General features: G+C 40.9%; 1 protein-coding gene across 1 annotated transcript; it reads left to right on the top strand.

The window, feature by feature from the left end:
• The first annotated feature begins 944 nt into the window (after window positions 1–944).
• Window positions 945–11,554, top strand: LOC134184767 (dynein axonemal heavy chain 8-like). The gene is made up of 34 exons (XM_062652512.1): window positions 945–951; window positions 1,130–1,236; window positions 1,304–1,590; window positions 1,643–1,712; window positions 1,773–1,895; window positions 1,957–2,087; window positions 2,202–2,520; window positions 2,582–3,031; window positions 3,086–3,187; window positions 3,246–3,320; window positions 3,388–3,555; window positions 3,618–3,746; window positions 3,810–3,896; window positions 3,961–4,098; window positions 4,154–4,281; window positions 5,075–5,243; window positions 5,307–5,462; window positions 5,523–5,678; window positions 5,753–5,842; window positions 5,895–6,231; window positions 6,294–6,408; window positions 6,460–6,650; window positions 6,734–6,855; window positions 6,933–7,051; window positions 7,128–7,330; window positions 7,416–7,489; window positions 7,554–7,706; window positions 7,771–7,926; window positions 7,986–8,102; window positions 9,265–9,365; window positions 9,421–9,618; window positions 9,719–9,843; window positions 9,965–10,107; window positions 11,468–11,554. The coding sequence occupies exons 1-34, from the start codon at window positions 945–947 to the stop codon at window positions 11,552–11,554; spliced, it is 5,133 nt and encodes a 1,710-aa protein (XP_062508496.1).
• Window positions 11,555–11,766: the final 212 nt, after the last annotated feature.

Genomic DNA, 11,766 nt, shown 5'->3' on the forward strand with positions numbered 1-11,766 from the left:
ATGCAACGTTCTCACAGTCATTTGTATTAATACGTCATAGTTCCACCTCTAGCTATTATTAACATTACAAAGCTTCTGCAATCCTCTGCTACTCCTGACGTTAACCTATGTTTACTATGTAAACTAACCATTAGAACTTTTCTGTTGTTACTGCTTGTGACATATCGACGTACTTGGTTGTATCAAAAGGGGAAGATCTTTGTTTGGAGCAGCACACCCCTGCCAAATGCACCGCAAGAGTTACACCTTGTCTCTCTATGTTTGCATTCAGGTGCTAGATGTGTTGGACTGCCACAATGACAACAGACTCGTCCCGCTGGTTTGCTCCGTACTGGTCCCCATTGCTTTATTTTGTGTCCTTTTCAGTGTCCTCAGGGTTCACTGTCCAGTCATTTGTAATGTGTTCTTTGCAGCAGTTTCCTTGGACAAAGCAATTTTCAATGCTTTTTTGTACGGAATCTTATTATCAGTAAGTAAATGCTTCTGTATGTGACTCGACTGCAACCCACAAACTAGCCTGTCTCGCAGTGTATCATCCAGAAACTGCCGAAACCGTATTGTTGTGTTAGTTTTCATAGAGCTGCTACGTATTGGCTGATACTCTCATCTGGGCCCTGATTTCGTTTGTTGAACCAGAAACGTTTCGCTATAACAAGCGGTTTTGGCGCCAATGAGTAGAGAGAACTGTCATGATCTCATCAAGTGAAAGAGTACTCGGCTTGGTACAGTGTAGGCACGATGAGACTTCTCAGCATTCCATAGGCTTCGCTTCCCATGAGTGAAAGCAGGGTGGCAGTGCTTGTCTTCTTTGACTGCATTTGCCAAACAGAATTTCTCTATGCGCTCCACATACAGGTGGGCCAGTCTTCCTTGTCCACTTTGAAAGCCAACACTGATCCCACGAAAGCAGCCATCCTCATCGCCACTGTGGTACGTATCTTAGAATGCGACGTAAGACGTAGGCAGAGTGTAGTAACCACATTCTATATTTCTACTGCGCAAGCACAACACATTCCACTATACTACAGAATGTAGATGGCTGACAGGATGTGGACTGCATAGACTTTTATACTTTTATGCTAGAGGTGCATGCTGTCGTAGTCTTACTGCATGTTTGTTTGTCTTACAGGGGTAATTGGTTGTGGTCATTTCTGCTTGTCACGATTCTGTGAAGAAGTATGCGACTTGGTGAAAACTCTTGTACCAGCAACTCGAATTTTGTGGCAATTGATTAAAGTAGGAGCAGGCTGTTTGATTGCTTCTTGCTAATTCTTAGTGATTTGGTTATGGTTAATTGTTTTAGATTAAAATGTTGCCCACGCCTGCCAAGTTTCATTATGTTTTCAATTTGCGAGATCTTTCCCGTATTTGGCAGGGAATGCTGAATGTGAATGGTGAAGTTATCTTCAATAGTTTGAAGCTGCTAGCGTTATGGCAGCATGAGTGTTCTCGAGTGATTGCCGATCGGTTCACTTGCCAAGAGGACAAAGACTGGTTTGACAAGACAATCCATGGAGTAGTTGCAGAGTATGTGGGATTGCAGTACTTAAAACTGATGGACGCTGAGCCGTACTTTGTTGACTTCTTGAGGTATTAATATGTTAATGTTATTCTAAATGCACTAGACCACTGATGTTGCTAGAGATGCACCGGAACCAACTGGGGAAGAGACAGATGATGCAGAGCTAGTAGCACCAAAGATCTATGAACCAGTCAGTTATGACTTGTGATCACTGCAAATAGTTGTTTATTAAATTGAACCATGTGTCAAGATTCCTTCATATGACTTTTTGGCCGAGAAGCTTGTTCAGAATATGGCTCAGTATAATGAGACTCTACGAGGATCTCATATGGACTTGGTCTTCTTCAAGGATGCAATGGTTCATTTGGTCAAAGTCGGTTACTTCTGTATATGTTTTTGTTGGTGTTGCTGCTAATACAGTTTCTATCAAAAAGGTTTCACGTGTTGTGCGAATGCCCCGTGGTAATGCTCTTCTAGTTGGTGTTGGAGGCTCTGGAAAGCAGAGTTTGACAAGACTTGCTTCATTTATTGCTGGCTATAACACTTTTCAAATTACATTGACCAGGCAAGTACCAGGACATGGCATGTTGTATTGTGTTTGTACGTGTATGTGTGTATGTGGATACCTACCTGTGTACATTGTTCACTATTGCTTATTTTGACTGTCTTGTTTTTATAGGTCATATAACATTTCAAATCTTGTAGATGATCTGAAGTACCTTTACAGAGTAGCAGGTTGCAATGGCAAAGGGATCACATTTCTGTTTACGGACAATGAGATTAAAGATGAAGCTTTTCTTGAGTACCTAAACAATGTCTTATCTTCTGGAGAAGTAGCTAATCTGTTCGCTCGGGATGAATTGGATGAGATCGCTCAATCTCTAATACCTGTTATGAAGAAGGAGTTTCCACGCCGGCCACCAACACCAGATAACCTTTATGATTACTTCATGTCTAGAGCCAGGAAAAATCTGCATGTAGTTCTTTGCTTGTCACCAGTGAGACTGTCATTATCTGAATAATATAATTTAGATGGAATATAAGAATGCAATGTTACAGGTTGGAGAAAAATTTCGAAATCGGTCACTTAAATTTCCTGGTTTGATTAGTGGCTGTACGATGGATTGGTTTAGCAGGTGGCCTAAAGATGCGTTAGCGGCTGTGGCTCAGCATTTTTTGTCTAGTTTTGACATAGTCTGCTCGCAAAAGGTTAAGCAGCAGGTTGTTGAAGCGATGGGAGGATTTCACGATGCCGTTGCTGAAACATGTTCTGAATACTTCGCCCGATATCGCCGACAAACTCATGTCACACCAAAATCATACTTGTCATTTATTAGTGGCTATAAAAGTACCTATAGTGAGAAGCAAAGTCACATGGGTGAACTGGCTGATCGAATGAAGACAGGCTTGTCGAAACTTGTGGAGGCAAGTGAGTCTGTTGCTGTACTGTCAGTTGAGTTAGCAGTCAAAGAAAAAGAGCTTGCTGTTGCTTCAGAGAAAGCTGACAAGGTAGAACTTGTTATATATTGATGCTGCAAAAATGAGTTGAATGGTCTTTGTTAGGTGCTTGCAGAAGTGACTGTAAGTGCACAGGCTGCTGAAAAGGTAAAAGCAGGTGTACAAAAGGTGAAGGACAAAGCACAAGCAATTGTAGATGAAATCGAAGTTTGTACATTTTGGATGTAATTTTAAAATTTGATGATTAAGAACAAGTCATATTTAGGCGGATAAGTCAATTGCTCAGTCAAAACTTGAAGCAGCTAAACCAGCTTTAGAGGAAGCTGAGGCGGCTTTGCAGGTTCTTGCAATCTAAAGATACTGCATTGACTAGTTGCTGTTGCCTTGATAGTGTCTGTGAAAAATAGACTATTAAGGCTGCTCACATTTCAACTGTCCGTAAGCTTGCCAAGCCTCCGCATCTCATTATGCGAATCATGGACTGTGTGTTACTACTCTTTCAACGCAAATTGGATTCAGTAGTTCCAGATCCAGATCGGCCATGCATGAAGCCTTCATGGGGTGAGTCTCTCAAGGTACTTCGACTTGTCTCATTATGCCCTATTGTCGCTGCCAACTTTACCACGTATGCATTTAGTGTATGAGTCAAAGTGGATTTCTCAATTGGCTTCAAACTTTCCCAAAGGATTCTATTAATGAAGAAACAGTTGAACTATTAATGCCATATTTAGAAATGGAAGATTACACCTTGGAAGTTGCGAAGAAAGTCAGTGTTGGTTCAATAGAAGGTGACCACTAGCAGTCTGATTGTTTTCTGTTATGTAATTAGGCGTGTGGTGATGTTGCTGGATTGTTATCTTGGACCAAGGCTATGGCCTTTTTCTTTGGTGTTAACAAGGAAGTTCTTCCCTTAAAGGTTTTGGTTCAATGATGATACAGGAAACAGTAACTGTTTTGTATAACTATGCTCTTTCTTGAAGGCGAGCCTTATTACACAAGAAGCACGACTAACTGTTGCTAATGAAGAATTGAGGCAAGCTCAAGGCCAACTTGATGAGAAACAGCGTGAATTAGATGACGTCCAACGTCTTTATGATGCTGCAATGCAAGAAAAGCAGGTTGAAAAGGCGTTTTTAGGCATCAAATGGTGCTTTATTTCTGTGCTTGGTTTAGGCTCTATTAGATGATGCCGAATCATGTCGTAGAAAAATGCAGGCTGCTTCAGACTTAATTAATGGTTTGGGTGGAGAAAAAGAGAGGTGGACATTGCAAAGCAAACAATTTGAGGATCAAATTGGAAGGTCTTAGCAATATGCTTGTATTTTATGTGTGATTTCCCAGTTCATGATAAAACTGATCATTTAATTAAAACACAAAACTATGAATAGTAATTTCTAGCAGGAAAGACAATGCATGTTCATTGTCAAGACAACAATTATGTAACATTACTGCATGTGTATGTTGTGAGTGTGCGTGTAGGTATGTATGTGTGTGTATGTGTTCTTGTGTGCATGTGTGTGAACTTGTTAGTGTACCTTAATTGATGATTTGGCAACACTGGCATATTATGGAAGTGAACTCTAGTATAATCACTGCAGCATTAGTCATTTTAAGTCATTTATCTATGCATCTGTGAGTTCTGTTGGAACAGTTTAATTAACTTTTCAATTCCAAATCGTATAGACAAATTGGTGACAATGCGACACAACACAATGGACAAATCATGGAGACACACAAAACAATATGCTTTATGACTACATCTTATGTAGTAGGCTCTTATAATCTTTGAGTGAACTTGCTAAAAATGCTTAGGGCTGGCTTTAAGTTCTAAGTGAACTCACTGAAGGCCATGTGAACAACACAGAAACATGTATAGTACCCTGTTGGGCTCACCTGCCGATTTGGTGAGCACCCTTATGGGAGCAGGAGCGTAGCATGACATCAGACTGGATTGTTTTCATGCATAGTGGTGCATTCATATCTAAGGAAGTGCATAATTATGTAAAAGGTGCAAATTCTAAAATACGTTTTCTTGATTTGGTTGTATTGTTGATAATGATGTTGTTTAAAGGTATGCTCTGGTTGTAATTGTAGGCTTGTGGGTGATGTTTTGTTGGCTGCTGGATTTTTGTCATACTTTGGTCCATTCAACCAAGACTTCCGCTTACAATTGCAAAGAATTTGGAGAGCTGATCTAGATCAACGACAAGTGCCATGTAGTGCAGACTTGAACGTCTCTTCTTTACTTGTTGATGCCCCGACTGTATGTGTTTGAGTTAATCGTAGTTTATAGTGGAAATACCAATGAACTACTTCTGTTAAACAGATAGGGGAATGGAACCTTCAAGGTCTCCCCAATGATGATTTGTCAATACAGAACGGCATAGTGGTGACGAAGGCATCTCGATATCCACTGCTAATTGACCCTCAAGGCCAAGGAAAGAACTGGATCAGAAACAGGGAGGAAGACAATGAACTTCAAGTAGGTGCAATTGTATATGTGAATGCCTAAAGCGTGCATTTTGTAATAGAAGTTTTATAGGTTACTACCTTACATCACAAGTATTTCCGTAGCCACATTGAAGATTCTCTGTCATTGGGAAGGCCATTGCTCATTGAAAACATTGGAGAGGAGCTTGATCCAGCTCTGGACAATGTTTTAGAGAAGAACTTTATTAAGATTGGAAGAAACATGAAGGTCATTTCAGCTGTGTTTTAAGTATAGGGAATTCATTCATGTATTCTTTGTGTGGTTGTGGCTACATACCATAGGTAAAAGTTGGTGACAAAGAAGTTGATGTAATGCCTGGTTTCAGGTTGTACATTACAACAAAACTATCCAATCCAGCTTACACGCCAGAGGTGTTTTTGTACATGTTTGTTGGTATTCATAGAGTAATGCTCTTTTATACAGATTAGTGCTAGGACTGCTATAATTGATTTTACAGTGACCTTGAAAGGACTAGAGGATCAGCTTCTCGGTCGTGTTATATTGACAGAAAAGCAAGAGTTGGAAGCTGAACGGAGCAAACTAATGGAAGATGTTACCGTCAACAACCGCAAAATGAAGGAATTGGAAGACAACTTACTACTGCGCCTCACCAGTACTCAGGGTTCTCTTGTAGAGGATGAGTCACTAATTGCTGTACTGAAAACAACTAAAGTAACTGCAGAGGAAGTAAGTGAAAAGCTTCACGTGGCAGCTGAGACTGAAATAAAAATCAATGAAGCTCGAGAGGAGTTTCGGCCAGGTGCAGTAAAATTGAAATAGAGAAATAGATAAGTTATTGACACTTGCTTGTTTCGTTTATAGTTGCTGCACGTGGCAGTATTCTTTATTTTCTCATTGTCGAGATGTCCATGGTAAATGTGATGTATCAAACTTCTCTCAGGCAGTTTCTTGCATTGTTTGACCTTGCAATGGCCAAGTTAGTAGGTGTTATACTAGTATACATGCTTGCCACATGTCGTTTTTGTAGTTCAGAGAAATCACCCATCACAGCCAAAAGAATAAGGAATATCATAGAGTACTTGACTTTTGAAGTGTTCGAGTACACCGTTCGAGGTCTTTATGAAAACCACAAATTTCTCTTCACTTTGCTTTTGGCGCTTAAAATAGATCTACAGAGTGGCAATATTAGGCACGAAGAGTTCCAAACATTAATTAAAGGTATGTTAATTATGCATAAACGCTTTTGTTTAGCAGTTTCAGGAGCATGTGTATTTAACCCATATATTTTTACTACTCTTTAGGTGGCGCTGCTCTGGACTTGAATACTGTAGAACCAAAACCATTTTCATGGATTCTCGATATGACTTGGCTTAATTTGGTGGATCTCAGCAAACTTAGAAATTTTTCTGAATTGCTTTGTCAGGTATCGTGACTTTTCTGTTTTGTGATGTATCTATCTGTTAGCTGGAGACAGGATTGGAGAATGCTATGGCCGTTTAGGTTGCAAGGAACGAGAAAGGATGGAAGGCATGGTTTGATGCTGATGCTCCAGAAGAGTCACCTATGCCTGATGGCTATCACAACTCACTAAATGCTTTTCGAAAACTACTACTTATTCGGTTTGTTTGTTTGTGTTGGTACATGTATGTCACCGATAATGTGACATGTAATGACAACAGTTTGTTCTTCCGCTAGGTGCTGGTGTCCAGACCGGACCGTGGCTCAGGCTAGGAAATATGTGTCGGACTCTTTAGGAAAGCGTTATGCAGAAGGTGTAATTCTTGACCTAGAAAAGATGTGGAAAGAAAGTGACATTCGTTCTCCACTGTCATGCTTTCTGTCAATGGGTTCTGATCCGACTAATCAAATTGAAGCTTTAGCTAAGAAAGTGAAAGTGGGTAGGTGCAATAATGATGCATTGCTGTATGTCTGCTGTGTATGTTAGCAGCAATCTGTTATGTTGTTCATGTACTTAACCTTTAGAATGTAGAGCTATATCGATGGGTCAAGGTCAAGAAGTGCATGCTAGAAGATTGCTTCAGCAGTTCATGGTTTCGGTATGTGCATCTTAGACTGTCATCACAGTTAATGTGTATAACTTTACACATTCATACGTTTTAGGGTGACTGGGTGCTGCTACAAAACTGTCATTTAGGACTAAATTTTCTGGAAGAACTGTTTGATATTATCACAAAAACAGAGTCTGTAAACAGTAACTTTCGTTTGTGGATAACCACAGAAATTCATCCACAGTTTTCCATTAACTTACTGCAAGTAACGTTTTATCGTCTATTGGCTTCCCAGTTTGGTCGATATTAGTAAGCTGATTTACTTTTAGGCATCCATCAAGTTCACCAATGAGCCTCCTCAAGGAGTTAAGGCTGGCCTTAAACGAACTTACACTGGCATGTCTCAAGATATGCTTGATGTCACAAACATGCCACAATGGAAGCCAATGCTGTATGCTGTTGCATTTTTGCACACTACAGTGCAGGTACATTATTTTATATCACTCATCTCACTGTGTTTGTGATTTATGATTTAATTTGCAAGGAGAGGCGCAAGTATGGTCCTCTTGGTTGGAATATTCCGTATGAATTTAACCTAGCAGATTTTACAGCAAGTGTTCAGTTCATACGGAATCATTTGGATGATGTTGACCCCAAAAAGGTAAGGCTATTATATAGTGCAGCTACCAATAATGGTGCAATGTTTATTTCAAGCACTCAATAAATAATTTGGATGTTGGAAAGAGTTGCTTTTGGGACATGCAGTGGCGTTTATTGTGTAGTTGTGCATGAAAGTCTCTTTTTGTCGAATTTACTTTACAACTATATAATTTATTATTACTAAGGTATTTAAATTATCATTAATAGTTTGAATCATCTCGTTTTTGTAAATGTACAAAGTGATTGTCGCAACTTCTGCTGGTGGTGCAGTCTTTGGCAAACTTGGCTAGGAAGCTTGATTGTGGAGGTTTAGGCAAAGATTTTGACTAAAGAGACATGTCAACAGAACAACCATAATTCAATTATCATGAGAGACCTTGTAAGAATCTATTGACTAGTGAGTTGTACTTCAATAATGGACAAAATGTGTGCGCCTGTATGCATCTTCTTCCAACTGATAATCGGTGGATGCCTGGATTCAATCGCTGGTGGCGACAGCATTATAATAAAATGAGTTTATTTGTTCATTCTCACTGTGAAACTCTATTTGGCTGTCTGTGAGAGTAGACTTGTTCCGTCAATTGGGAGTTTCTGTGATCTGGCGTGGAGATTGTTGGCAATGAGGATCAGTGCTTTCCTGGTAGTCAATGATATCTATTGGGTGTTCATTTCAGAGCTTGCGACCTCCTCGTAGCCCACACAGTCAATAATTGATATGCCAGGTACTAACGCCATATGGATTATACGGAATCATGTACCTCTCTGGCACTTACCTGCCAGGTTGGTGTGCGCCCAGTTGAGTGTCGAGACCATACTTACCCTATCTAGAGAGTGATGACGACATAATATAGAATTAGCCACTATCGCTTATAGTGGTTAGAGTTTTGTTTCTCTGACCATGATGGCCTGGGTTCAATCCCGGGTGGCAACAGCAGTACATGTATAATGAAATAAGTCTGTTGGTTCTTTCTCACTGTTTATTTGGCTATTTTTGTGAGATCGACTCATTTTTGTCAATGGTGAATTTCTGTGACCTGGCATGGGGACTGTTGGCAATAAGGATCAGTGCTTCCTGGTGATCGTTGATATCTACTGGGCGTGCTGTTTAGAGCTGGCGATATCGTTGTAGCTCACGCAGTCAATAATTGATGTGCCAGTTGTAGCATCATATGGATTACACAGGAACATGCATCTCTCTGGGACTTACCTGCTGGGTTGGTGGGACCCAGGCAAGGCTAAAGATGCCACTTGCCGTACTGAGAGGGTGATGATGGCAATACATGAAATAGTGATGTCAGTCCCACTTACCACTTGCGCAGTGCAGACCTGGAGACAGTCAACCACAATGTGGCAAGCTGTAGTGCCTTGGCACTGATGGACTACACTGATCAACACAATCAGATTGCCTGCATCATCCACTGGGACATTTTTCGTCAGTTTGAGGTTCCAGTGGAGAAGACCAGATGGTACTGGCATCATGCTGAGAGGCTTGTGGAGATGGACGACATTACTATGATGTGGGATACAGCCAACCCTACTGCTAAGAAGATTGGTGCCAATTGTCTTGACATCTGCTTAGAAATGAGAAGAAAACACTTGTCTTCTTATTGATATCAGCTGTTTTGCTGATGGCATCATTGCCTGGAAACAGTTTGAGAAGTTGGTGAAGTACAACGAATTGCGGGCGGAGGTGGAATTGTGGGACAGTGGTTGTCCAAGTGGTGTTGGAAGCATTGGGCACAGTGCACGCGGATATTGCACGTGGCTGGATATCATTCTACGTCATCACAACCTGCAGCACTTACAGAAACAGTGCTTTTTATATCCACTCGGATTCTGCATAAAGTCATGTTTTCTGTTTAGACAGCCGTGATGGTCTAAGCCCCTCTGAGGCAGAGTTTGTTCCAGTGCTTACAAGAGACCTTACGAACCAGATTGATCTGGTTGGGCACGACATAATATATGATAGCAGCTGTTCTGCTGATGGCAACGTCACCAGGAACATGGTGAGTAGTTGTCAACTACTGTGACTTGTTGGTAGACATACGTCTCGTGGCATTAATATTGGACATTGGTCTCGGCTGTTTTTGGAGCATTGGGCACAGTGCATGCAGGTATTTCACAGTGGCTGGACATCATTCTAAGTCATCATAATCTGCAACGCTTAAAACAAAAGCAGTGCTTTTGGATCAACTCATCCTGCGTAAAGTCATGTCTTCTGTCTAGACAGCCCATAATAGTCTAAATTAACTTTGAAACTGGGGTTCCTTTCAATGTCTACGATAGACCTTATGAAAGGTTTAGACTGATCTGGTTGAACAGGACACGGTAGTATTAATGCTAATAATGATAGGAATAATACTCATGACTGAGAGCTTCTAAGAGGTATTCGGTTAATGTACGTTTGTTGCTAGCCAGCAGTGGGCTGCGGTTAACCTCTATGTAACATAATGGTAGTGAATCAGTTACAGGGCGCACACTGCTCTTCACTAGTGTTGAGAAAAAGACAAGGCTCAAAGACGGCAAGCCAAATCAAACAACTTCTAAGCACCATGCATAGAGAGTATGACTGGTTATGGACACTTCAAAGGCGATCTGTCTGCGCTCTAGGATGTTAGGAAGGGTTCATTGAGCATTTGTGTGTTATACAAGCTTTGATTAGTTTGATATTGACTGAGATTTTGATTTGGAGACTTTTGAGATTACTATAAAGCGGTTAACATTGTAACTGCAGTTTAAAGTTGAGTGGACTTGGAGAATGGAGGAGAATCGTAATCAAATTCTGTCACCATAACAGTATGTTTTAATACTGGAGGGGTTGACTGAGATCGTGCAATATTGAATTGATGTTCTAGAACCTAGATGCGCCCTAGTGAGTCTTTAGCTTTCTTTGGCTGAAATGTCAAGCCAATGGTGAGACGTACTGGAGAGCTGACAGGAGTATAGCGACTTCTCAAATGATAAGATCAAGTTATGTCTCAATAAGGTATATAGGGAGCTGAAGTCGTTTAGGCTAAAATCATGTAACGGTTATTAGGCCAAACGCGTCACGTGCCTTCACGCTGATCTAACTCGTAGCTGTTGTATACTGGTTTGTAATCTGTACCCGACTGGTTCTCTCAAGCAATGATTGCCTTGATTTGTAAGAACGACAGGACAAAAACTACTGGCAACCATATATCACTTGTCTGTCAGTCTGTCTGTCCGTAAAACCCTCACGTCCGTTATCAAACAGAAGATTGCGGGACATTTGATTCAGAGAATCCTCTTGGTTCTGGAGCCGAACCGGTTCGTTTGCTGCAAAGGATCAACTGCTAATTAACGAACTGCTTACTGGTAACTAAGTATTTGTTATTACATGGGTAGCTGGTGTTTATGGCATTTATTGACCTGAGGCCTCACGGGATTATCGAGGTGATAATCCCTGAGTCTGAGGTGTCGATAATGCCATAAACACCACATACCCACGTAATATGTAATTTATTGTATGGGCGTGGATTTGCATCAAATTTCAACAAGGTTGTGATTGGTAGATGCCAGTGACTGTGTAGTTTTGAACTGTAGCCCGCGTAGCTAGCTTGCATCATGACTTCAGCAGAACCAGTTGTTCCTGGCCAAGCTAACGACAGCGATGACGATTTCCAACCGAAGAAGAAACGGAGGTT

This window comes from Corticium candelabrum, chromosome 9, assembly GCF_963422355.1.
Source record: "Corticium candelabrum chromosome 9, ooCorCand1.1, whole genome shotgun sequence".
Lineage (NCBI taxonomy): Eukaryota > Metazoa > Porifera > Homoscleromorpha > Homosclerophorida > Plakinidae > Corticium > Corticium candelabrum.

Excerpts from the sequence above, each read along its gene's own strand:
- LOC134184767 (XM_062652512.1), top strand. Across the intron at positions 3,032-3,085 it reads CTTCAGAGAAAGCTGACAAG|GTGCTTGCAGAAGTGACTGT; the intron begins GTAGAACTTGTT and ends GGTCTTTGTTAG. Across the intron at positions 4,099-4,153 it reads CTGCAATGCAAGAAAAGCAG|GCTCTATTAGATGATGCCGA; the intron begins GTTGAAAAGGCG and ends TGCTTGGTTTAG.